This window comes from Scyliorhinus canicula, chromosome 9 (assembly GCF_902713615.1).
Source record: "Scyliorhinus canicula chromosome 9, sScyCan1.1, whole genome shotgun sequence".
NCBI classification, from domain to species: Eukaryota; Metazoa; Chordata; class Chondrichthyes; order Carcharhiniformes; family Scyliorhinidae; genus Scyliorhinus; species Scyliorhinus canicula.
This window is the reverse complement of record NC_052154.1, coordinates 95,343,542-95,368,764: the sequence shown is the minus strand read 5'-3', so window position 1 is coordinate 95,368,764 and position 25,223 is coordinate 95,343,542. Positions and strand designations below refer to the sequence as shown.

The window sequence follows — 25,223 nt, the reverse complement described above, 5'->3', positions numbered from 1 at the left end:
AACATGAAGCGCGACAAGACAAACAACAATAGCAAGAAGCACAGCAGAAACGAGAACGACAACAGCAAGAATAAAAGCAACATGAAGCGCAACAAGACAAACAACAACGTCAGGCACAAAGATAGCGACAACGACAGGGACAGAAACAACAAGAATGGCAACAAACACAACAAAGTCAGGAACAAAGATAGCGACAACACCAAAGACAGAAACGACAAAAACAGCACCAAGACCGGCAACGAGAACAACAAAGTCAGGAACAACGACAGTGCCAACACCAAAGACGGAAACGACAAAAACAGCGACAAGTACGGCAACGAAAACAACAAAAACAAGAACGACAGAAACAACAGCAATGAAACAACGACTTGTACACAATGGCACTACTTGGCACATGACGGACAATGCCACAGCGCATGGCAAAACGATGACAAGACTACAAACATGTCATGGGATGACGACGAATCGCATAAACACACGTCTGCTCCAGAACGAGCAAGCACACCAGCATCCAAGGCGGATGAGACAATAAATCAACACCACAAGCACAGAAAAAAAAAAGTCCATGCCAGTCAACATCAGTGATGTGACCATGCAGACACCTCGGGATGACGCATTGGGTACTTAAGATAACAAGGAACACCAACAACATTCACAGCGGACTTGCAATATCAATATCACCACGTCATCAACAACAAAAAGAAAAAAAGCTCTGAACAAATTCATCAAGTTTGGACTCATAAATGTTTTTATTAAGATTGGACATATAAATACATTGGCTTTGTTAACTAAGGCAATAGCATCATCACTTGTATAGATACGCATATCATAAGTTACTGTTTTGTATAATTTTCTTTAATGATGTACAGAAACTATGTAATGAGAAAAAGGGGGATGTGGTGATCGTAGATTGACTAGATACAAAACAACAGAGCAAACACGAGTGGGAGAGCTATAAATACACTGGGACAGGATGTACAATTTTCTTTAACGATGTTCAGAAAATATGTTAAGAGAAAAAGGGGGATGTGGTGATCACAAGTTAACCAGATGCAACACAACTGAGCGACCACTAGAGGGAGCACGGGAGAGCCATATAAATAGATCAGGACAGGAAGTGAAAAACACTACACAGCAGGCAGAGCTAATAGCTGGACACACAGCAGCTAGGATAGCACTGAAGGTAGCCGTACGTAGAGCTCTGAAGAATGAACAAACTCACAATAAAGCATCTTCTCCACATTTGAGACTGCGAGCTTTATTAAGACACGAGGAACAACACAAAATGTTTACCGGGGGAACTGAGACAGAAGCTGCAATAAGTGAGGTTTTATTCAGATGGGACAATGACAAGTTTAAATCCCCACCTGATCTGCTGATCAAAGTCGCCTCTGTTTCACCGGTCAGTTTGCCAAGCTTCAGGAAACTCCTGTCACTCCAGAAATATTTGTATTGGCTGTGAGAGACGACAATCAGAGAGAGTCCACCCACTCTGCCCATTCTCTCCTCTTCCTCTTTCACAGCTGCTTCACATCCTGTAGGGACTCAAAACCAAGTCAGGAGATGGTGAGTGAAGGAGCAGAATTTAGAATAATTACATTGCACAATATCCACACTAATGTTCAGGCAGTCTGACTATTCTGTGGGCAATCAGGTGTGGAAATGCCCCTTATGCTGTGTGAGAAGATGCAGCTCAGAGACCTGTTTACTCGCTGCTTTGTGCTGAGCTGACTGATTGGCTGTGTTGGATATTGAGGGTGTTTAGTGGAAGCATTTCCCTTCTGATTTACAGTCTGAGTTTTGTTGATGGGTCATTACTGAATATGAGAAGGTGAGGTGTAATTATCTGGGAGGGGCAGGGACACATTTATTCAAATGTATTTTATAATCTTCTTTAAAGATTTTACCTGAAGGCTTCGGCTGGTTTTGGATTTGGAACCTGGGCTTGGATTTGATACTTTTGTCCAGGAAATTGGAACCCAGTATTTGTTCTGCATTGGCGTGGAGTTGAATAAGATGGCTGGGCCATTGCACACACATCTCCATGTCTGAATTCTGATTGGTCTGCCTTGGACCCATCTGGCAAGTGTTCTGTAAAGTCACTTAATATGGTCTTCTTCCAAGTCGCGGGATGCATTGAGGGAAGTTCGGGATCCTCCTCTGTCCCACATAGCCTCCTGCATCACCTTGTACCGGAGGTCTCCCTACACTATGCCACTTGGTGTAACACACCCAAGTCGATGGGGCATGACACTGTCATGTCCTCAGTTCTGTGTTTAGCTGGGGTATAGCTGGGGTACAATCCATACAGGATTGTTGGTTTCCTTCACTGGGGGTATTGTGGCCAGTTGTTTGGCCCTTCCAGTGGTATGGATCGGAATTTTTGTTCTGGAAACCGCTGGTGTGTTTGTGGCTGTTGGCGTGGTGCTCTACTCTCTGTAACATCGTGTCCTATCTGGTGGCAACTGTGACACCATCCCAGTGGAGGTGCATACCTGAGGTCCCCTTGGGACTGATCTCTGCTTCTCGGGTTGGTAGGATCATGCGGGGGCGGGTATCCTCTGTAGTCACCTCCCTGTTTAAGTTCACCCGTTGCTCCACCACACTGGGTTGGGTTGGATCAGATGGGGTTCATTTCCCACTTTCGTGGGTTTAGTCTTATTTACCACTTCGTCCGGGATGCGGGTCATTCTCCGGATTGCCCATGCCTCCTGTGTGTCGTTGGCTGTGTCAAAATTCTCGCATGCCTTCTGACCCCCTTCGGTGGCATGTGAGATGAGCATTCGGATACACGTGGATCTGTTGAGCTCGTTCAACTGGGATCAATCAAATGGCCAAAAACTGCCATAGGTTATGTCTACAGGTGACTGGCATATATCATTAGATATTCCCCTTTTGCCTCCACTTATTCAGGCCATCCACTGGGTCGTCTCTGTCATACCCATGGCAATCAAAATTGCTGCCTTCATTTCTTCGTTCCCTCGGCGACATTTTGAGAATTGGGCAAGACGGAGCGTATCACTGGGCTTAAGCACATGAGGACCGATTTGATCTCCTCTATCATCTAATCTGTGTAAAACCTTTTGTTGCTTTGTGTTTTTGAAGAAGGCGTTTGGATCCCCTGATCAAACATCTCAATTGTTTTAGTGATGTCTGTGAGTTACACTACGGTGTATGGAGTTAGGTATGTAACATTAGCGTTCTGGCTGTCTCGCTGGTTGGTGGTGAGTGAATTAGACCATAAGTCATAGGAGCAGAATTAGGCCACTTGGCGTATCGAATCTGCTCTGCCATTTAATCATGGCTGATATTTTCTCTTCCCCATTCTCCTGCCTTCTCCCCATAACCCCTGATCCCATTATTAATCAAGAACCTATCTATCTCTGTTTTAAACACACTCAGTGGATTGGCCTCCACAGCCTTCTGCAGCAAAGAGTTCCACAGATTCACCACTCTCTCGCTGAAGAAATTCCTCCTCATCTCTGTTTTAGAGGATCGTCCCTTTAGTCTGAGATGGTGTCCTCTGCTTCTAGTTCTAGAAACAACCTCTCCACATCCACTCGATCCAGGCCTCACAGTATCTTGTACGTTTCAATAAGATCCCGTCTCATCCTTCTAAACTCCAACGAGTACAGACCCAGAGTCCTCAAACGTTCCAGAGTCCTCAAGCGGGGAGATTTTCTGGGGGTGCCATTTGTTCCATTGTCTGGACTTGGCATGGGGTCCTCGCCTAATATCAGGGTTGGTATATTTGCAGACTTCCTCCTCCCATCTCTTCCCACTTTGCTGCTGGATCACTATCCCCTGATTCCATTGTAAAGACGCACATAATTCCCTTTTTTTATGGATAACTGAGATTTTAATTTTTCAATCTTACACAGGCACTAGTGGGTGGAGGCTCTATTCTCTTTCCCTGTCTGGTGCAGGACTTTTACTGCAGGTTGCAACATTGCTCCTTTTTTAAGTTCCTCTACTACTTATTGCATCGTATCTTGATCCTGGATCGCGTGGTGCTCTTTGTGGTACGCCTTTCCACATTGAGCCTGAAACTGACTCATTAACAGCAGGCTGGCTTGCTCTGTCCTCTCAAACTCACTTTGTAATTTCTCTATCTGGTGCCTATGTCACCTAATTTCTTGTTTCAATTTTAAACTCTCTGCCACTCTCTCATGGAGCTGCTCCAAACAACTAACGATCATAATTGCCTTACTGTTTATGTGCGTGGTCCCAACAAATCTTTCCTTCGGATCCCAGATCCGATATTGGGATGTTACCCAATTCTACTCATTTGGGCCATTTTGTGTTCAAATATCAACTGAGTGTTTCTTGTAATTTTCTTATTCTCTCTCTCTCTCTCTCTCTCTCTCTCTCTCTCTCTCTCTCTCTCTTATCTCTCCCCCCCCCCCCCCCCCCCCCCGGGTTCATCACGGATGTGTGGGAATTGACCGGGGTAGAGATCTGGCTTTCACTAAATTCCCTCCACCGAGTTTACCCAATGCCCTGATATCCTGGTTGTAACTATGTAGTTTGTTCACCTCATGTTCCAGTCCAGTCACCTAGTTAATGGCACAATATACTGATCGGATGCCTGTACTCTCATCCACCCACTTGAAACCTGTGCATCATGTGGGCGACTGCCTTCTTAATTCAGGCTCAGTCTGGCTGTTGGGGAATACAAGGAATGTTGGGGAATACAAGGGTTTGAACTCGGAACAACTAGGTCACTTCTTATCAAAGATCGCCCAGAGGGATGCCACTGTTGTCTGTAAAATTCAGACACTTTGACCAGTTTATTATTCAAACATTTTACCTAGGTGCCTTTATTTGTGAGACGAACAAAGGACTGACACAAATTAACAATTTGACCCACGTTTATTTTCAAAAACGTTGCCCCAAATTATCCCAATTAGACTGTGCCTCAGACTCTCAATACTACCTGTGTCAATGAACTGGATCGAGCTGTGGGTTGATCCTCTTGAGTCTCGGTCGTCTCAGGTCCTTCGTCTGTGAAGGTGGGTCTTGCACGCTGTTTTCTTCTGTCCTGCGGTTCGTCGTTGAGTCTACTTCGCTGCCTGTGCCGAGTCTTCGCCAGGGAGGGCGTCTGGATACCCCTCTTTGCAGCCTTCCAAAAGTCTCTCTGACCCTCAGCCAACAAGGTTTCGGGATGGGGGTCGCAGCACCCAATGGAGTTGCCGGTTGCAACTGTGCAGGCCAACAGGCACTCCCCCAGAGGTTCATCCTCGGGTGCATTATCTGCATGTAACCTTATCCCATATAAGATGATCTAGGCACCACAAAGTCAGGCTTCATCTGGGCAATCCACAGCAATCGATCCACTTGAATGTAGCCGATTATCTTCCAATGTTCTTTTACAGGAGAACACCAGACTTGTTCGGTTAGTCTGAAATTCAGGCCTTTGGCTATTTTACCAGAGTAGTGGTGGGAACCCATGCCCCCACAGAGACTTAATCACAGAATACTACAGTGCAGAAGAGGCCCTTCAACCCATCGACTCTGCACCAATCCAGCACCTTGGACTGCTCGGCCATGCTCCCCACACAGGGGAATAGAACATAAAACAGTACAGCACAGAACAGGCCCTTCGGCCCTCGATGTTCTGCCGAGCATTGTCTGAAACCAAGATCAAGCTATCCCACTCCGTCATTCTGGTGTGCTCCATGTGCCTATCCAATAACCGCTTGAAAGTTCCTAAAGTGTCCGACTCCACTATCACAGCAGGCAGTCCATTCCACACCCTAACCACTCTCTGAGTAAAGAACCTACCTCGGACATCCCTCCTATATCTCCCACCCTGAATCTTATAGTTATGTCCCCTTGTAACAGCTACATCCACCCGAGGAAATAGTCTCTGAACGCCCACTCTATCTATCCCCCTCACCATCTTATAAACCTCTATTAAGTCGCCTCTCATCCTCATCCGCTCCAAAGAGAAAAGCCCTAGCTCCCTCAACCTTTCCTCATAAGATCTATCCTGCAAACCAGGCAGCATCCTGGTAAATCTCCTTTGCACCCTTTCCAATGCTTCCACATCCTTCCTATAATGAGGTGACCGGAACTGCACACAATACTCCAAAATGTGGTCTCACCAGGGTCATGTATAGTTGCAGCATAACCCCGCGGCTCTTAAACTCAAGCCCCCTGTTAATAAACGCTAACACACTATAGGCCTTCTTCACGGCTCTATCCACTTGAGTGGCAACCTTCAGAAATCTGTGGACATGAACCTCAAGATCTCTCTGTTCCTCCACATTCCTCAGAACCCTGCCGTTGACCCTGTAATCCGCATTCAAATTTTTTCTCCCAAAATGAATCACCTCACACTTATCAGGGTTAACCTCCATCTGCCATTTTTCGGCCCAGCTCTGCATCCTATCAATGTCTCTTTGCAGCCTACATCAGCCCTCCACCTCATCCACTACTCCACCAATCTTGGTGTCATCGGCAAATTTACTGACCCACCCTTCAGCCCCCTCCTCCAAGTCATTGATAAAAATCACAAATAGCAGAGGAGAGGACCCAGCACTGATCCCTGTGGTACACCGCTGGTAACTGGTCTCCAGTCTGAAAATTTTCCATCCACCACCACCCCCTGTCTTCTATGTGATAGTCAGTTACTTATCCAATTGGCCAAATTTCCCTCTATCCCACACCTTACTTTCTTCATGAGCCGACCATGGGGAACCTTATCAAACGCCTTTCTAAAATTCATGTATACAACATCAACTGCTCTACCTTCATCTACACACTTAGTTACCTCCTCAAAGAACTCAATCAAATTTGTGAGGCAAGACTTACCCTTCACGAGTCCTTGTTGACCATCCGGATTAAGCTGCATCTTTCCAAATGGTCATAAATCCTATCCTTCAGGACCTTTTCCATTAACTTACTGACCACCGAAGTAGGACTAACTGGCCTATAATTACCAGAGTCATTCCTATTCCCTTTCTTGAACAGAGGAACAACATTCGCCACTCTCCAGACTTCTGGCACTATCCCTGTGGACAGTGAGGACCCAAAGATCAAAGCCAAAGGCTCTGCAATCTCATCCTTTGCCTCCCAAAGAATCCTTGGATATATCCCATCTGGCAGTGCAGACTGTGGAACAGTGCCTTACTGAAGAGTCAGTGCCTTCAGCAAAGGAGGAGAAGGAGTTGGAGGAAATGATGTTTCCTTTTCCTGTTTTACAGAAGGATTGCACCGTATTACACCAGAGAATACAGAGAGGATAGATTCCGCAGATAGAACCTGACCATCACCCAAGGAATAACTGCACCACTGTGGGTAGACATCCAGTCCCTTCACAACATTACTCAACAGGAGAAGGTTGGGCAGTGGATTTTCATCATCTGGAAATTGGTTGGGTCAGGGGGACTTTGACATCTCATCAGATCTGAAACTGGTTAATAGTGTGGAATGTCCCATCAGCACCAGTCTTCCCGGAGGTTTGACTGTGGGTGATTGGTGAAGGTGAAGCTGGGAAGATGTGTGAGTGGGTCCCAAGTGTGGTGAGAGCTTCAATCATTCATCGAGCCTCATGAACCACTGACTCATTCCTAAAGGCGAGAGGCTGTTCCAGTGTTAGGTGTGTGTCTGGGACGCCACAGGTTTATGAAATCTTCTAAGCTGTATTTGTCACAACTACTGTTACCACATGGAAGGGAAACGATTCAGGTGTGATGTTTGTGATAAAGGTTTTGTGAGTTCTACTAAGCTCCTGTGGCACCAGTTGATTCACACCGGGGAGAAACCATTTACGTGTGATGTTTGTGAGAAGTCCTTCTCCCAATTATCGACACTCCGTCAACACCAACGCATTCACACTGGGGAGAAACCATTCACATGTGAGGTGTGTGACAAATCATTCTCACAATCATCAAACCTCCGTCAACATCAACGTATTCACACAGGCGAGAAACCCTTCACGTGTGTGGTGTGTGACAAATCGTTCACGCTGTCATCAAGCCTCAGTAAACACAAACGTCTTCACAAAGGGGAGAAACCCTTCAGGTGTAATGTTTGTAACATGACTTTCTATGAAAATTACAACCTTCTATCGCACCAGAGGATTCACACAGGGGAAAGACCCTTCACATGTGAGGTGTGTGACAAATCATTCACACTGTTAGCAAGCCTCAGTAAACACCAACGTATTCACACAGGGGAGAAACCGTTCAGGTGTGATGTTTGTAAGATGACTTTCAACCGAAAAGACAATCTTTTATCACACCAAAGGATTCACACTGGGGAGAAACCATTCACGTGCAAGGTGTGTGACAAATCTTTCTTGCAGTTATCAAACCTCCACAACCACCAACGTGTCCACACGGGGGAGAAACCATTCAGATGTGATGTTTGTAAGATGACTTTCAACCGAAAAGACAACCTTTTATCACACCAAAGGATTCACACTGGGGAGAAACCATTCACATGCAAGGAGTGTGACAAATCATTCTCACAGTTATCGACCCTCCGTAAACACCAACGCATTCACACAGGGGAGAAACCCTTCACGTGCAAGATATGTGACAAATCATTCTCATGGTTATCGTACCTCCATAAACACAAACGTCTTCACACAGGAGACAAACCCTCCCCATGCAAGGTATGTGACAAATTATTCTTGGACTCATTGCCTTCTTGCGCATACCGACATATTCACATGTGCAGTATGTGACATCAGTCCCTCAGTCACCTTCCCTCTGCAAACAGCAACACATGCACACAGGAGACAAACCATTCACATGTATAAAGATATTTATAAATTTTCAACAATGAACAATAATGACAATATCAACAGACAAATCTACAGAATACATAAGTAAAAATTCAGAAAAGTGATATCCAAGGGTGGCAAGGAGGCACAGTGGTTAGCACTGCTGCCTCACAGCGCCAGGGACCTGGCTTCGATTCCGACCATGGGCGACTGCCTGTGTGGAGTTTGTACTTTCTCCCCATGTCTGCGTGGGTTTCCTCTGGATGCTCCGGTTTCCTTCCACAGCCCAAAGATGTGCAAGTTAGGTGGATTGGATATGCTAAATTGTCCCTTGATGGGGTTACAGGGATAGGAAGAGGGATTGGGCCTAGTGCTCTTTCGGAGGGTCAGTGCAGAATCGATGGGCCAAATGGCCTACTGCATTTCTGAGATTCTAAAAAAATAGGGGCGGGATTCTCTCACCCCGGGGTCAGGCCGGAGAATCGCCGGGACGGGCACGAATGGCACCACGCCGCCCCGATGGCGATTCTCCGGAGAGTGGAGAATCAGCGGCATTTGCGGCCGACGCGGTTGTCCGAAGCGCAGTGGGACCGGCACCAATGCGCGCATGCGCAGTGGCTCCCTTCTCCACTCCGGCCCCGACATAACATGCGTAGGACTAGAGGGGCCGGCCCGGAAAAAATGAGACCCCCAGCCCGAGAGGCCAGTAGGCCCTGATCGCGGGCCAGGCCACAGGCTCTACGGGGCTCCCCTGGCGATTCACGGCCCGGCATGGGCCAAGCGGCCACGAAAAACAAGTCGAATCCTGCCGGCGCCGTTCACACCTGCTCTTACCTGGTGGGACCGCGGCACGGATGCATCTGGGGGTGGCCTGGTGGGAAGGAAGGGGGTCCGACCCTGGGGGGGTGGGTAAGGCCTCCGCTGTGGCCTGGCCCGTGATCAGGGCCTACCGATCGGCGGGCCGGCCTCTAGGGCAGAGGGCCTGTTTTGTTCTGCGCCGGCCCCTGTAGCCCTACGCCATGTTGCGTCGGGGCCTGCGCGGAGAAGGGAGCCACTGCGCTTGCGTGCATATATATACAGTGATCTTTATAGTTATTACAGTCAAACTATCCCAGTTATAAACTAATTCACTTAACAATCGACTGTGTCCAGCTCCAGTGAATGAGATAAATAACCGCCACCTCAGGTAGGCCCTTTTCACCAAGCTCTTGATGATCTATTTAATTTTCTCCAACTATAGGAATCATCCAACCAGGCTTTAGGAGATCTGGGAAATCTCCACTAAGCAATATTCGCCTCATGGCTATCAAAAGAGTCAAAGGTGAGAACGTTCGCCCCCACCCCCAAATGGAATATCCGTGAGTCAGAGACCCCAAATATTACTATCAGTGGGCCACTTATAGAATTTTGGATATTGTATCAAAAACAGAAACCTAGAACCGAATAAGTTTAGGACAAGACCAAAACACGTTCAGTGCGGTTAGCTGGTGTAAGTGAACAGCGATCACACTTGCTCTCCACACCTCGAAAGAGCTTAGTCATCCTCGCCTTAGTGAAATGTGCTCTGTGTAGTACTTTGAACTGAATCAAACTCAATCTGGCCAAGATGAAGTGGAATTCACTTCGTAGAGGGCTTCCCTCCAAACCTCATCAGTCAGTACAGAGTCTTGCCCCTTTACCTATTTCTCCATTACTACATCCAAAGAGGTAGAATCCGAAGAAAGATTAAGGCTATACAATCTGTTCTGTGGTGCCAAAGAGAGGACCCACTCCAACAAAGAGAAGGGTGTGGTCAAGGGGAAGGAAGAAAAAAACTTACGTGAGAAATCTTGAATTTGCAGAAAAGGAAAAAGGTTGGAGCCAGATAAACAAAATTTGCCCGTGAACTTCTCAACGCTGGAAAATCTCCCTTCCAGAAACAAGTCCCCGAAATGCATGATACCCTCTGCTCCCAAAGGCTTGAACGATGGGTTCAAGCTTCAAGACAAAACAAGGTTATTATTGCAAATCGGGACCAAGAAAGACCGAGAAAGAGAGGGTTGAAATGCTGCCGAAACTGTTTCCAAATCCAGAGGGAGGAGACCACCCCAGTACGCGAGGAGAATCCTACAGGGGAGAAGGGCAGCATATGCAGTAATTATGGTGCAAAGAGAGGAGGTGGTGGTGGAAGACCGAGCCTCCATTTTGCCCCATATTGGGCCTGGGTCACGAAGCCATTGCAGGATTTTCTGTTTGGGAGGCCAAACCTCCCGATCCTTTGTCTCTCTGAAGCAGAGTGCGACGGATTCTGGGACACTTGCCCACCAAGATAAAAGCCAAAATCAATTTGTTAACCATAATAAAAAATGTTTGGGCAAATAAATGAGGATAAATGGAAAAAAAATAGAAATTTTGGAAGCACATTCATCTTAATACAGGATGTACAGGATCTGACCTGCAAAAGATAAAGGAAGATGACTCCACCTCTGCAACTCCACTTGTAACATTACCCATGAAGCTTGAATAGTTAGACCGTAAGACATAGGAGCAGAATTTGGCCACTCCGTCCATCGAGTTTGCTCCGCCATTCAATCATGGCTGATATTTTTCTCATCCCTATTCTCCTGCCTTCTCCCCACAACCCCTGATCCCCTTACTTGTGAAGTAATGTCCAGTTATGGGCTAAGCAGACCCCCTGGTATCACAAATAAAAGGCCGAGACAGAAAACGTCAATGAACTGGTGGATTCAATGGAACTCACTCACTTTTGCTCACATTTAATTTTTAAACTGAGAAGGTATAAAATGTTCCAAGTGTTTTCATTATATTGTCTACTGAGGGGGCCAGGCCTGTAATATACATAAGTAAATCCCCTGAATAGAGTGATGTAGCCAGTGCTCTACTCCGTCCCGGCTGATGCACTTGTACCCATTGGATGACCTCAACGCTATCGAGAGGGGCTCAATAGCTAATGCATAGGGCAGCTGGGAAAGAGGGCAAGCACTGTTTACTGCCCCTGCCAAAAGGAAAGTATTCTGAAGATACTGTATTCATAGAACATTACAGCGCAGTACGGGCCCTTCGGCTCTCGATGTTGCGCCGACCTGTGAAACCATCTGAAGCCTATCTGACCTACACTATTCCATTTTCATCCATATGTCTATCCAGTGACCACTTAAATGCCCTTAAATTTGGCGAGTCAACTACTGTTACAGGCAGGGCGTTCCACACCCCTACTATTCTCTGAGTAAAGAAACTGCCTCTGACATCTGTCCTATATCTACCACCCCTCAATTTAAAGCTATGTCGCCTCGTGTTGGTCATCACCATCCGAGGAAAGAGACTCTCACTGTCCACCCTATCTAACCCTCTGACTATCTTATATGTCTCTATTAAGTCACCTCTCAGCCTTCTCCTCTCTAACGAAAACAACCTCAAGTCCCTGAGCCTTTCCTCATAAGACCTTCCCTCCATACCAGGCAACATCCTAGTAAATCTCCTCTGAACCCTTTCCAAAGCTTCCACATCCTTCCTATAATATGGTGACCAGAACTGCACGCAGTACTCCAGGAGTGGCCGCACCAGAGTTATGTACAGCTGCAGCATGACCTTGTGGCTCCGAAACTCAATACCCCTACTGATAAAGGCTAGCACACCATAGGCCTTCTTAACAGCCCTATTAACCTGGCTGGCAACTTTCAGGGATTTATGTACCTGGATGACGAGATCTCTCTGTTCATCTACACTACGTAGCACGGTAGCATGGTCGTTAGCATAAATGCTTCACAGCTCCAGGGTCCCAGGTTCGATTCCCGGCTGGGTCACTGTATGTGCGGAGTCTGCACGTCCTCCCCGTGTGTGCGTGGGTTTCCTCCGGGTGCTCCGGTTTTCTCCCACAGTCCAAAGATGTGCGGGTTAGGTGGATTGGCCATGCTAAATTGCCCGTAGTGTCCTAAAAAAAAATTAAGGTTAAGGGGGGGGGGGGTTGTTGGGTTACGGGTATAGGGTGGATACGTGGGTTTGAGTAGGGTGATCATTGCTCGGCACAACATCGAGGGCCGAAGGGCCTGTTCTGGGCTGTACTGTTCTAAATTCTAAACTACCAAGAATCTTGCCATTAGCCCAGTACTCTGCATTCCTGTTACTCCTTCCAAAGTGAACCACCTCACACTTTTCCGCATTAAACTCCATCTGCCACCTCTCAGCCCAGCTCTGCAGCTTATCTATGTCCCTCTGTATCCTATAACATCCTTCAGCACTATCCACAACTCCACCGACCTTCGTGTCATCTGCAAATTTACTAACCCATCCTTCTACACCCTCTTCCAGGTCATTTATAAAAATGACAAACAGCAGTGGCCCCAAAACAGATCCTTGCGGTACACCACTAGTAACTGAACTCCAGGATGAACATTTGCCATCAACCACCACCCTCTGTCTTCTTTCAGCTAGCCAATTACTGATCCAAACCGCTAAATCACCTTCAATCCCATACTTCCTTATTTTCTGCAATAGCCTACCGTGGGGAACCTTATCAAACGCCTTACTGAAATCCATATACACCACATCAACCGCTTTACCCTCATCCACCTGTTTGGTCACCTTCTCAAAAAACTCAATAAGGTTTGTGAGGCACAAATCCTGTTGAATATCGCTAATCAACTTGTTCTTTTCAAGATGATTATAAAACCTATCTCTTATAACCTTTTCCAACATTTTACCCACAACCGAAGTAAGGCTCACAGGTCTATAATTACCAGGGTTGTCTCTACTCCCCTTCTTGAACAAGGGGACAACATTTGCTATCCTCCAGTCTTCCGGCACTAATCCTGTCGACAAAGACGACACAAAGATCAAGGACAAAAGCTCTGCAATCTCCTCCCTGGCTTCCCAGAGAATCCTAGGATAAATCCCATCTGGCCCAGGGGACTTATCTATTTTTTTATACTTCCCAAAATTGCTAACACCTCCTCCTTGTGAACCTCAATTCCATCTAGCCTGGTCGCCTGAACCTGAGTATTCTCCTCGACAACATTGTGTTTCTCCAGTGTAAACACTGACAAAAAATATCCATTAACGCTTTCCCTATCTCCTCTGATTCCACACAACTTTCCACTACTATCCTTGATTGGCCCTAATCTTACTCTAGTCATTCTTTTGTTTCTGATATACCTATAGAAAGCCTTAGGGTTTTCCTTGATCCTATCTGCCAACGACTTTTCGTGTCCTCTCCTCGCTCTTCTTAACTCTCCCTTTAGGTCCTTCCTGGCTAACATGTAACTCTCAAGTGCCCTAACTGAGCCTTCATGTCTCACCCTAACATAAGCCTTCTTCTTCCTCTTGACAAGTGCTTCAACTTCCTTAGTAAACCACGGTTCCCTTGCCTGCCTGCCTGACTTCCTCCCTGCCTGACAGGTACATAGTTATCAAGGACACGCAGTAGCTGTTCCTTGAAAAAGCTCCACATTTCGATTGTAGCCATCCCCTGCAGTTTCCTTCCCCATCCTATACATCCTAAATCTTGCCGAATAGCATCATAATTGCCTTTCCCCCAGCTATAATTCTTGCCTTGCGGTACATACCTATCCCTGCCCATTGCTAAAGTAAACATAACCGAATTGTGATCACTATCATCAAAGTGCTCACCTACATCTAAATCTAACACCTGGCCGGGTTCATTACCCAGTACCAAATCCAATGTGGCCTCGCCCCTTGTTGGCCTGTCTACATACTGTGTCAGAAAACCCTCCTGCACACACTGCACAAAAACTGACCCATCTTTCGTACTCGAACTATAGTATTTCCAGTCAATATTTGGAAAGTTAAAGTCCCCCTTAACAACTACCCTGTTACTCTCGCTCCTGTCAAGAATCATCTTTGCAATCCTTTCCTCTACATCTCTGGAACTATTCGGAGGTCTATAGACAACTCCCAGCAGGGTGACCTCTCCTCTCCTGTTCCTAACCTCGGCCCATACTACCTCAGTACACGAGTCCTCAAACGTCTTTTCTACCGCCGTAATACTTTCCTTGATTAACAATGCCACACCCCCCCCCCCTCTTACCATCTTCTCTGTTCTTACAGAAACATCTAAATCCTGGAACCTGTAACAACCATTCCTGTCCCTGCTCTACCCATGTCTCCGAAATCGCCACAACATCGAGATCCAAGGTACCAACCCATGCTGCAAGCTAACCCACCTTATTCCGGATGCTCCTGGCGTTGAAGTAGACACACTTCAAACCAGCGTCTTGCTTGCCAGTGCCCTCTTTCGAACTTTTAACCCTATCCCTGACCTCACTACTCTCAACATCCTGTACACTGGGACTACAATTTAGGTTCCCATCCCCCTGCTGAATTAGTTTAAACCCCCCCAAAGAGCACTAGCAAATCTCCCCCCCAGGATATTGGTACCCCTCTGGTTCAGGTGAAGACCATCCTGTTTGTAGAGGTCCCACCTACCCCAGAATGAGCCCCAATTATCCAGGAAACCAAAACCCTCCCTCCTGCACCATCCCTGTAGCCACGTGTTCACCTCCTCACTCTCCTTATTTCTCACTTCGCTAGCACGTGGCACGGGTAACAACCCAGAGATAACAACTCTGTTTGTTCTAGCTCTCAGCTTCCACCCTAGCTCCCTGAATTTCTGTCTCAAATCCCCATCTCTCTTCCTACCTATGTCGTTGGTACCTATGTGGACCACGACTTGGGGCTGCTCCCCCTCCCCCTTAAGGATCCCAAAAACACGATCAGAGACATCACGAACCCTGGCACCTGGGAGGCAACACACCAACCGTGAGTCTCCTTCGTTCCCACAGAACCTCCTGTCTGTTCCTCTAACTATGGAGTCCCCAATGACAAGTGCTCTGTTCCTCTCCTCCCTTCCCTTCTGAGCAACAGGGACAGACTCTGTGCCAGAGACCTGTGCCCCATTGCTTACCCCTGGTAAGTCGTCCCCCGCAACAGTATCCAAAACGGTATACTTGTTATAGAGGGGAACGACCACAGGGGATCCCTGCACTATCTGCCGGTTCCCTCTCCCTCCCCTGATGGTAACCCATCTACCTTCTTCTTATACCTGAGGTGTGACTACCTCCCTATAACTCCTCTCAATAACCCCCTCCGCCTCCCGAATGATCCGAAGTTCATCCAGCTCCAGGTCCCTAACACGGCTCTTGAGGAGCTGGAGTTGGGTGCACTTCCCGCAGATGTAGTCAGCAGGGACACTAGAGGTGACCCTTTCCTCCCACATTCTGCAGAAGGAACATTCAACTGCCCTAGCCTCCATTCCCACTGAACTAACTTCCCAACTACTGAAAACTCAGCACTTTCTGTCTCAGCACTGTCTGCCTCAGCACTGTCTGCCTCAGCACCGTCTGCCTCAGCACCGTCTGTCTCTGCACTGTCTGCCTCAGCACTGTCTGTCTCAGCACCGTCTGTCTCTGCACCGTCTGTCTCTGCACCGTCTGTCTCTGCACCGTCTGTCTCTGCCCTGTCTGTCTCTGCACCGTCTGTCTCTGCACCGTCTGTCTCTGCACCGTCTGTCTCTGCACCGTCTGTCTCTGCCCTGTCTGTCTCTGCACCGTCTGTCTCTGCACCGTCTGTCTCAGCACCGTCTGTCTCTGCGCCGCCTGTCTCAGCACCGTCTGCCTCAGCACCGTCTGTCTCAGCACCGTCTGTCTCAGCACTGCCTGTCTCTGCACCGTCTGTCTCTGCACCGTCTGTCTCTGCACCGTCTGCCTCTGCACCGTCTGTCTCTGCACCGTCTGCCTCAGCACCGTCTGTCTTAGCACCGTCTGTCTCAGCACCGTCTGTCTCAGCACCGTCTGCCTCAGCACCGTCTGTCTCAGCACCGTCTGTCTCAGCATTGTCTGTCCCAGCACCGTCTGTCTCAGCACCGTCTGTCTCAGCACCGTCTGCCTCAGCACCGTCTGTCTCAGCACCGTCTGTCTCAGCATTGTCTGTCTCAGCACCGTCTGTCTCAGCACCTTCTGTCTCAGCACCGTCTGCCTCAGCACCGTCTGTCTCAGCACCGTCTGTCTCAGCATTGTCTGTCTCAGCACCGTCTGCCTCAGCACCGTCTGTCTCAGCACCGTCTGTCTCAGCATTGTCTGTCTCAGCACCGTCTGTCTCAGCACCGTCTGTCTCAGCACCGTCTGTCTCAGCACCGTCTGTCTCAGCACCGTCTGTCTCAGCACCGTCTGTCTCAGCAGTGACTCTCCAACCTCTCTCACTACTCAGTCCAATTGTTTTAAGACGATCAATTTAACCTCTGACCAGATCGTCAAACGTCACCAAAAGAAGAGATCAATATGTATAGAAGCTGTTGCTTATGCACAAGTTTCCCTGTGATGGACAAGAGGCAATATCTGAATATATAATTTATATATATGTTAATTTTTTAAATTTAAAATCTGAGCTTTTGAGTCGAAAATATGGAAAGATCACATTGTTTATTTTCAAATTTAATGAGATGTTTTAAATGCAGTTGCCTTGGAGATGGCTCTGACTTTGTCATGAGATTGAGCTCTAATCAGAAACCCCCTGGGTCCAGGCTGAAAACTGTCTCCAACACTCAGAAAATGTGTCACAATCAACACAACAAAGTCTGGACCCTGATTTATTTTTCATTTTCATTTCTTTCTTCAGGTAAAGCTGGTCCATAATGCCCAGGAGCGCTCGTTGACTGGAGGGTGGGTTCCGTACATCAAGGAGCTGAAGGAACAGGAGGAGTTCACCAGGAAGCTGTTTGACCTCTCTAACTCCACGATAGAGTCTGGGCAGCAGGGTAGCATGGTGGTTAGCATAAATGCTTCACAGCTCCAGGGTCCCAGGTTCGATTCCTGGCTGGGTCACCAATGGCGGATCAGATATGGGGATGAGTGAAGGTGATGTCAGCAGCTGAGTGTTTGAACCATTGGGAGGTTAATTTATGTGACAAAAGATAATCATTGTGATTTTCTTCCCCTGACAGATACACAGGTGTCCATGGACACATCAGAAGGTGATGGAGGAGGGCTGGCAGCAGGGTCCGAGATTCCTGAAAGGGCTGATGAGGAAGGGACAGAGGTTAATACCTCACAGCAATGTGGCATGGCAGCTGCAGTGGAGGAGGGAGAGGAGTGTCAGGAGGGTAAGGTGTCTGATTTTGAGGGTAGTGTTGGTGAGTTCAAGTTAAATATTGTGACCAGTGTGAAGGAGGAGGTCTGTGATGCTCTGGCTGCTGTAGTGGGGGGAGGGAGTTCAGATCTTTCTGGGGGTGAGGAACCTGCGGCTTTGGGAGCAGAAGCTCCGCAGTCTCCACGATCACACGGACAACATCAGGCCCATGCTGCTGGTGAAGAAAGTAAATATGATCAGAAACCCCTTGAGGACTTCCATCAGGAACAGGTTCAAAGTACAGAGAGTTATCAGGCCACTTCTACCATGCTTCATCAAACTTTGACTGAATTTAAGACGGATGTCAGTCAGAATCTGGAAAGAAACAATGAGATTCTTCAGCAGCATCTAAAAAGAAACAATGAGATTTTTCAGCAGCAGAATGAGGTTCTTTGTCAGCTTCTGCAAAGAAGCAATGAAACTCTGAATGAAATGAGGCAGATTCTGTCTCAGATTGTAGCACCTGTACCTTCTCTCCAGCAGCAGCCCAGTGCAGAGACATCTGCTGCTGGACACGGCTCTGACACAGGAGAGGTCATGTCACAGGGACAAGGGAGACACAGAAGGAATTAGGGTCACTCCCTCCAACACTGCCTCCTCGACCTCTTATCTCCCCCTCCTATGATACATTTTTCTGTTTGGAGTTTTGCCATGACAGAGAGCCTCTCCGTTCTGAAGACAATGGGCGGCTCAGTAGTACAGTGATGAGCATTGTTTCTACACAGCACTGGGGACAAGGGTTCGATCCCACCTTGGGTCACTGTGCGGAGTCTGCACATTCCCCCCGTGTCTGCGTGGGTTTCCTCCGGGTGCTACGGTTTCCTCCCACAAGTCACAAAAGAAGTGCTTGTTAGGTAATTTGGACATTCTGAATTCTCCCTCTTTGTATCTGAACAGGCGCCGGAGTTTGGCGACTAGGGGCTTTTCACAGTAACTTCATTGCACTGTTAATGTAAGCCTACTTGTGACAATAAAGATTATTATTATTACAGCAGAAAAAGCCCAAAACCGTGAGTCCTCCCAACCCCGGCCCCCCTGCCTCTCCCATCACAGTACCTCCTATTTTCATGTGATCAGGAATTGTCCAGGTCAGGATTTTCCCAATTCGCAGAGGAAGGGGTCCAGAGAAATTGGTAACTGCCTCCACTCGTGTGGTTTTGGGTGAGAGGTGTTGGAAACCCAGCGCCAGCAGGAGCTGGTCTGAACTCCAAGAATTTGTTTGGAGAGATAGGGTCCAATTTTGTGGAGGATGTGATCCCCAGCCATCTTTGTGAAAGGTGAGCTGCCCTTTGAGATGGCTGAAAGTAGAAATGAATGTGCATGATAGGTGCATAAACTCATTGGAACTGAGAGCTCATGAAACTGTCAAACACAATTGTCAGATGTAACAGGATGAACTATCAAAGGAGCTGTTAAACTGCCTGCCTTTAACTCTGGAGTGTTGCAAATCATTGCCTTTCATTTTGTCAATTAGATCATAAAACATCGGGGCGGAATTCGGCCACTCAGCCCATCGAGTCAGCTCCGCCATTCAATCATGGCTGATATTTTTCTCATCCCCATTCTCCTGTCTTCTCCCCACAACCCATGATCCCCTTATCGATCAAGAACCTATCTATCTCTAATTTAAAGACACTCAGTGATTTGGCCTCCGCAGCCTTCTGCAGCAAAGAGTTCCACAGATTCACCACCCTCTGGCTGAAGAAATTCCTCCTCATCTCTGTTTTAAAGGATCGTCCCTTTAGTCTGAGATGGTATCCTCTGCTTCTAGTTTTTCGTATAAGTGGAAACATCCTCTCCACATCCACTCTTATCCAGGCCTTGCATTATCTTGTACGTTTCAATAAGATTCCCCCCTCATCCTTCTAAACTCCAGCAAGTACAGACCCAGTGTCCTCAACCGTACCTCATACGACAAGTTCTTATTCCAGGGATCATTCTTGTGAACCTCCTCTCGACCTTTTCCAAGGCCAGCACATCCTTCCTTAGATATGGGGTCCAAAACTGCTCACAATACCCCAAATGGGGTCTGACCAGAGCCTTATACAGCCTCAGAAGTACATCCCTGCTCTTGTATTCTAGCCCTCTCGATATGAATAATAACATTGCATTTGCCTTCTTAACTGCCGACTGAACCTCCACGTTAACCTTAAGAGAATCTTGAACTAGGCCTCTTAAGTTCCTTTGTGTTTCTGATTTTGTAAGTATTTCCCCATTAGAAAATAGTCTATGCCTCCATTTCTCCTTCCAAATTCCATAACCTCACACTTTTCCACATTGTAATCCATCTGCCACTTCTTTGCCCACTCTCCCAGCCTGTCCAAGTCCTTCTGCAGCCCCCTTGCTTCCTCAATACTACCTGCCCCTCTACAGATCTTTGTATCATCTGCAAACTTAGCAACAGTGCCTTCAGTACCTTCCTCCAGATCATTAATGTATATTGTGAAAAGTTGTGGTCTCAGCACAGACCCCTGAGGCACACCACGAGTCACCGGTTGCCATCCTGAAAAAGACTGCCTTCTGTCAGTCAACCAATCCTCTATCCATGCCAGGATCTTACCATTAACACCACAGGCTCTTAACTTATTTAACAGTCTCCTCTGCGGCACCTTGTTAAAGGCCTTCTGGAAATCTAAATAAATCTCGTCTGCTGGTTCTTGCTTTTGCTTTATTTGCTTTCTTCTCCGCCTCTTTTTCAATCACATGTAGTGACAATTTTAAATACTTTCGAGCCACCTCACCAGCCCTAGTTAATCTTGCCCTAACATTTGGCACACATTCCGACGTAGTCTCCAAACACTGACTCACCAATTTCTCTGATCAATTTAAGTGGTTGTCTTAACATGCAACAAAGAATCAATTTGAATGGACTGATCTTAGTTGATTAAGTGCAGACCTAATTACAAATAGTACAAATGAATTTTCTTTATCCCAATCCTTTGAAAAATCCTGACTATCGTCCCTCAACATGGTGTTTAAAGTTTGATGCCACCTTTCTAATGCCCCTCGTGATCATGTATTTGGGTTCAATTTGTTTATTCTGAAGCCATCCATAACTTCCTTGAATAATTTCACAAAATGAGGGCCAAGTACTCCGCCCTCCTCATCCAAGGGAGAAGGGATCTACGAGCAGGAAGAAGTCAATCCTGGAATAAACCTTGTGTACATGGGAGAAGAATGAAAATTCCTTCACCCTTGGGGTGTAAAAGCAGCCACAGGTCTCCCCCCCCCCCCCCCCCCCCCCCCCCCCCCCGCCTAACCCCCATTTGCCCCAGGAAGGCCAGAAGCACCAGTACATCCCTGAGACAACCAACAACTTAGGCCTGGATTGATCCAGATTTGGATCCATTACACAGTTGAAATCCCCTCCAGAAACCATACAGTGTGTGTCCAGATTAGGAATGGAAGCCAGCATCCACCTAACAAATGCTGCATCATCCCAATTTGTTGCGTAGACATTTACCAGTATCACCAACGCACCCACCAAACACCCACTAACCATCATGTATCTGCCGTTGGCATCCACCACGGTCTTGGTGGCTGAAAAAAAACTAAAATTGGTTGTTAACTAAAATCACCGCATCTTGGGCCCTTTTATCAAAGCCCGAATGAAACAGGTGGCTCACCAACCCTTCCGTAATCTGGTCTGATCTTTTACCCACAAGGGAGACTCCTACAAAAACATCACATCGGCACTTAGATTCTTTGGGTGAGCAACAAACTCTCAACTTTTTTACCAGGCCACCTGACCCTCTTATTTCATAGAATTTGCACTGCAGAAGGAGGCCATTCGGCCCATCGAGTCTGCACTAGCTCTTGGAAAGAGCACCCTACCCAAGCCCGTACCTCCACCCTATCCCCATAACCCAGAAACCCCACCTAACACTGAGGGATAATTTGGACCCTGAGGGCAATTTATCATGGCCAATCCACCTAACCTGCACATCTTTGGACATCTGCACATAGAACATAGAACAGTACAGCACAGAACAGGCCCTTCGGCCCTCAATGTTGCGCCGAGCCATGATCACCCCACTCAAACCCACGCACCCACCCCACACCCGCAACCCAACAACCCCCCCCCCCCCCCCCCCAACCTTACTTTTATTAGGACACTACGGGCAATTTAGCATGGCCAATCCACCTAACCCGCACATCTTTGGACTGTGGGAGGAAACCGGAGCACCCGGAGGAAACCCACGCACACAGGGGGAGGACGTGCAGACTCCACACAGACAGTGACCCAGCCGGGAATCGAACCTGGGACCCTGGAGCTGAGAAGCATTTATGCTAACCACCATGCTACCCTGCTGCCCCAGGTGTTGGAACATCTTATGTTCCAACCTCTCCTCGTAATCCAACCTCTTCAGCTCTGCGATTAACCTAGTGAATCTCCTCTGCATACCCTCCAGTGCCAGTACGTCCTTTCTCAGGTAAGGAGACCAAAGCTGAACACAATACTCCAGGTGTGGCCTCACTAACACCTTATACAATTGCAGCATAACCTCCCTAGTCTTAAACTCCATCCCTCTAGCAATAAATTAGAGGAAAGGATTGCAAAGATGATTTTGGATAGGAGCAAAAGTAACAGGGTAGTTGTTATGGGGGATTTTAACTTTCCAAATATTGACTGGAAACACGATAGTTCGAGTACTTTAGATGGGTCCGTTTTTATCCAGTGTATCCGGAGGGTTTCCTGATGCAGTATGTAGATAGGCCAACGAGAGGCGAGGCCGTATTGGATTTGGTACTGGGTAATGAACCAGGACAGGTGTCAGATTTGGAGGTAGGTGAGCACTTTGGTGAAAGTGACCACAATTCAATTATGTTTACGTTAGTGATGGAAAGGGATAGGTATATACCGCAAGGCAAGAGTCATATCTGGGGGAAAGGCAATTATGATGCGATGAGGCAAGACTTAGGAAGCATCGGCTGGAGAGGAAAACTGCAGGGGATGGGCACAATGGAAATGTGGAGCATGTTCAAGGAACAGCTACTGCGTGTCCTTGATAAGTATGTACCTGTTAGGCAGGGAGGAAGTGGTCGAGCGAGGGAACCATGGTTTACTAAAGCAGCTGAAACACTTGTCAAGAGGAAGAAGGAGGCTTATGTAAAGATGAGATGTGAAGGTTCATTTAGGGCGCTCGAGAGTTACAAGTTAGCTAGGAAGGACCTAAAGAGAGAGCTAAGAAGAGCCAGGAGAGGACATGAGAAGTCTTTGGCAGGTAGGATCAAGGATAACCCTAAACCTTTCCATAGATATGTCAGGAATAAAAGAATGACTAGGGTAAGAGTAGGACCAGTCAAGGACATTGGTGGGAAGTTGTGCGTGGAGTCCGAGGAGAGAGGAGAGGTGCTAAATGAGTATTTTTCATCCGTATTCACACAGGAAAAAGACAATGTTATCGAGGAGAATACTGAGATACAGGCTACTAGACTAGAAGGGCTTGAGGTACATAAGGAGGAGGTATTAGCAATTGTGGAAAGTGTGAAAATAGATAAGTCCCTGGGCCGGATGCGATTTATCCTAGGATTCTCTGGGAAGCTAGGGAGGAGATTGCTGAGCCTTTGGCTATGATCTTTAAGTCATCTTTGTCTTCAAGAACAGTACCAGAAGACTGGAGGATAGCAAATGTTGTCCCCTTGTTCAAGAAGGGGAGTAGAGACAACCCCAGTAAATATAGACCAGTGAGCCTTACTTCGGTTGTGGGCAATGTCTTGGAAAGGTTTATAAGAGATAGGATGTATAATCATCTGGAAAGGAATAATTTGATTAGAGATAGTCAACACGGTTTTGTGAAGGGTAGGTCGTGCCTCACAAACCTTATTGAGTTCTTTGAGAAGGTGACCAAACCGGTGGATGAGGGTAAAGCAGTTGATGTGGTGTATATGGATTACAGTAAAGCGTTTGATAAGGTTCGCCACGGTAGGCTATTGCAGAAAATACGGAGGCATGGGATTCAGGGTGATTTAGCAGTTTGGATCAGAAATTGGGTAGCTGGAAGAAGGCAAAGGGTGGTGGTTGATGGGAAATGTTCAGCCTGGAGTTCAGTTACTAGTGATGTACCACAACGATCTGTTGTGGGGCCACTGCTGTTTGTCATTTTTATAAATGACCTGGAGGAGGGCGTAGAAGGATGGGTGAGTAAATTTGCAGATTACACTAAAGTCGGTTGGGTTATGGACAGTGCGGAAGGATGTTACAAGTTACAGAGGGACATAGATAAGCTGCAGAGCTGGGCTGAGAGGTGGCAAATAGAGTTTAATGCAGAAAAGTGTGAGGTGATTCATTTTGGAAGAAATAACAGGAAGACAGAGTACTGGGCTAATGGTAAGATTCTTGGTCGTGTGGATGAGCAGAGTATGTCCATGTCCATAGATCCCTGAAAGTTGCCACCCAGGTTGAGAGGGTTGTTAAGAAGGCGTGCGGTGTGTTAGCTTTTATTGGAAGAGGAATTGAGTTTCAGAGCCATGAGGGCATGTTGCAGTTGTACAAAACTCTGGTGCGGCCGCATTTGGAGTATTGCGTGCAGTTCTGGTCGCCACATTATAGGAAGGATGTGGAAGAGATTTACCAGGATGTTGCCTGGTATGGAGGGAAGATGTTACGACGAAAGGCTGAGGGACTTGAGGCTGTTTTCGTTAGAGAGAAGAAGGTTAAGAGGTGAAGAGGTGACTTAATTGAGGCATACAAGATTATCAGAGGATTAGATAGGATGGACATTGAGAGCCTTTCTCCTCGGATGGTGATGTCTAGCATAAGGGGACATAGCTTTAAATTGAGGGGAGATAGATATAGGACAGATGTCAGAGGTAGGTTCTTTACTCAGAGAGTAGTAAGGGCGTGGAATGCCCTGCCTGCAACAGTAGTGGACTCGCCAACACTAAACGCATTCAAATATGCATATGGACGATAAGGGAATAGTGTAGATGGGCTTTAGAGGGGTTTCACAGGTCAGCGCAACATAGAGGGCCGAAGGGCCTGTACTGTGCTGTAATGTTCTATGTTCTATTTGCCTCCTTAATCACCTGTTGCACCTGAAAACCAACTTTTTGCGACTCACGCACCGGCACACCCAGGGGTCTCTGCATGGCAGCATGTTTAATATTTTATCATTTAAATAATAATCCCTTTTGCTGTTATTCCTACCAAAATGGATAACCTCACATTTGTCAACGTTGTATTACATCTGCCAGACACGACCCATTCACTTAACCTATCCAAATCCCTCTGCAGACTTCCAGTATCCTCTGCACTTTTTGCTTTACTACTCATTTGAGTGTCGTCTGCAAACTTGGACACATTGCCCTTGGTCCCCAACTCCAAATCATCTATGTAAATTGTGAACAA

At 47.1% G+C, this 25,223-nt stretch overlaps 3 protein-coding genes across 3 annotated transcripts in view; 2 read left to right on the top strand and 1 right to left on the bottom strand.

Annotated features, from left to right (window-relative positions):
- LOC119971543 (zinc finger protein 271-like) overlaps positions 1–25,223 on the bottom strand; it is a 146,200-nt gene that overhangs the window by 47,041 nt on the left and 73,936 nt on the right. The gene's annotated exons all lie outside the window — the stretch shown is intronic.
- The window catches only part of LOC119970915 (zinc finger protein 271-like), a 128,786-nt gene continuing 105,098 nt past the window's right edge, over positions 1,536–25,223 (top strand). The window contains exons 1-3 of the mRNA XM_038806025.1: positions 1,536–1,566; positions 7,209–8,623; positions 17,363–17,501. Coding sequence (XP_038661953.1) covers positions 7,673–8,623; positions 17,363–17,501 — 1,090 coding nt within the window. The 5' untranslated portion in view covers positions 1,536–1,566; positions 7,209–7,672. The remainder of the gene's footprint in view (positions 1,567–7,208; positions 8,624–17,362; positions 17,502–25,223) is intronic.
- Positions 17,574–19,303, top strand: LOC119971550. Its single transcript, XM_038807224.1, has 2 exons — positions 17,574–17,601; positions 17,688–19,303. Exons 1-2 carry the CDS (start codon positions 17,586–17,588, stop codon positions 18,443–18,445), a joined length of 774 nt encoding a protein of 257 aa, XP_038663152.1. The 5' UTR covers positions 17,574–17,585; the 3' UTR covers positions 18,446–19,303.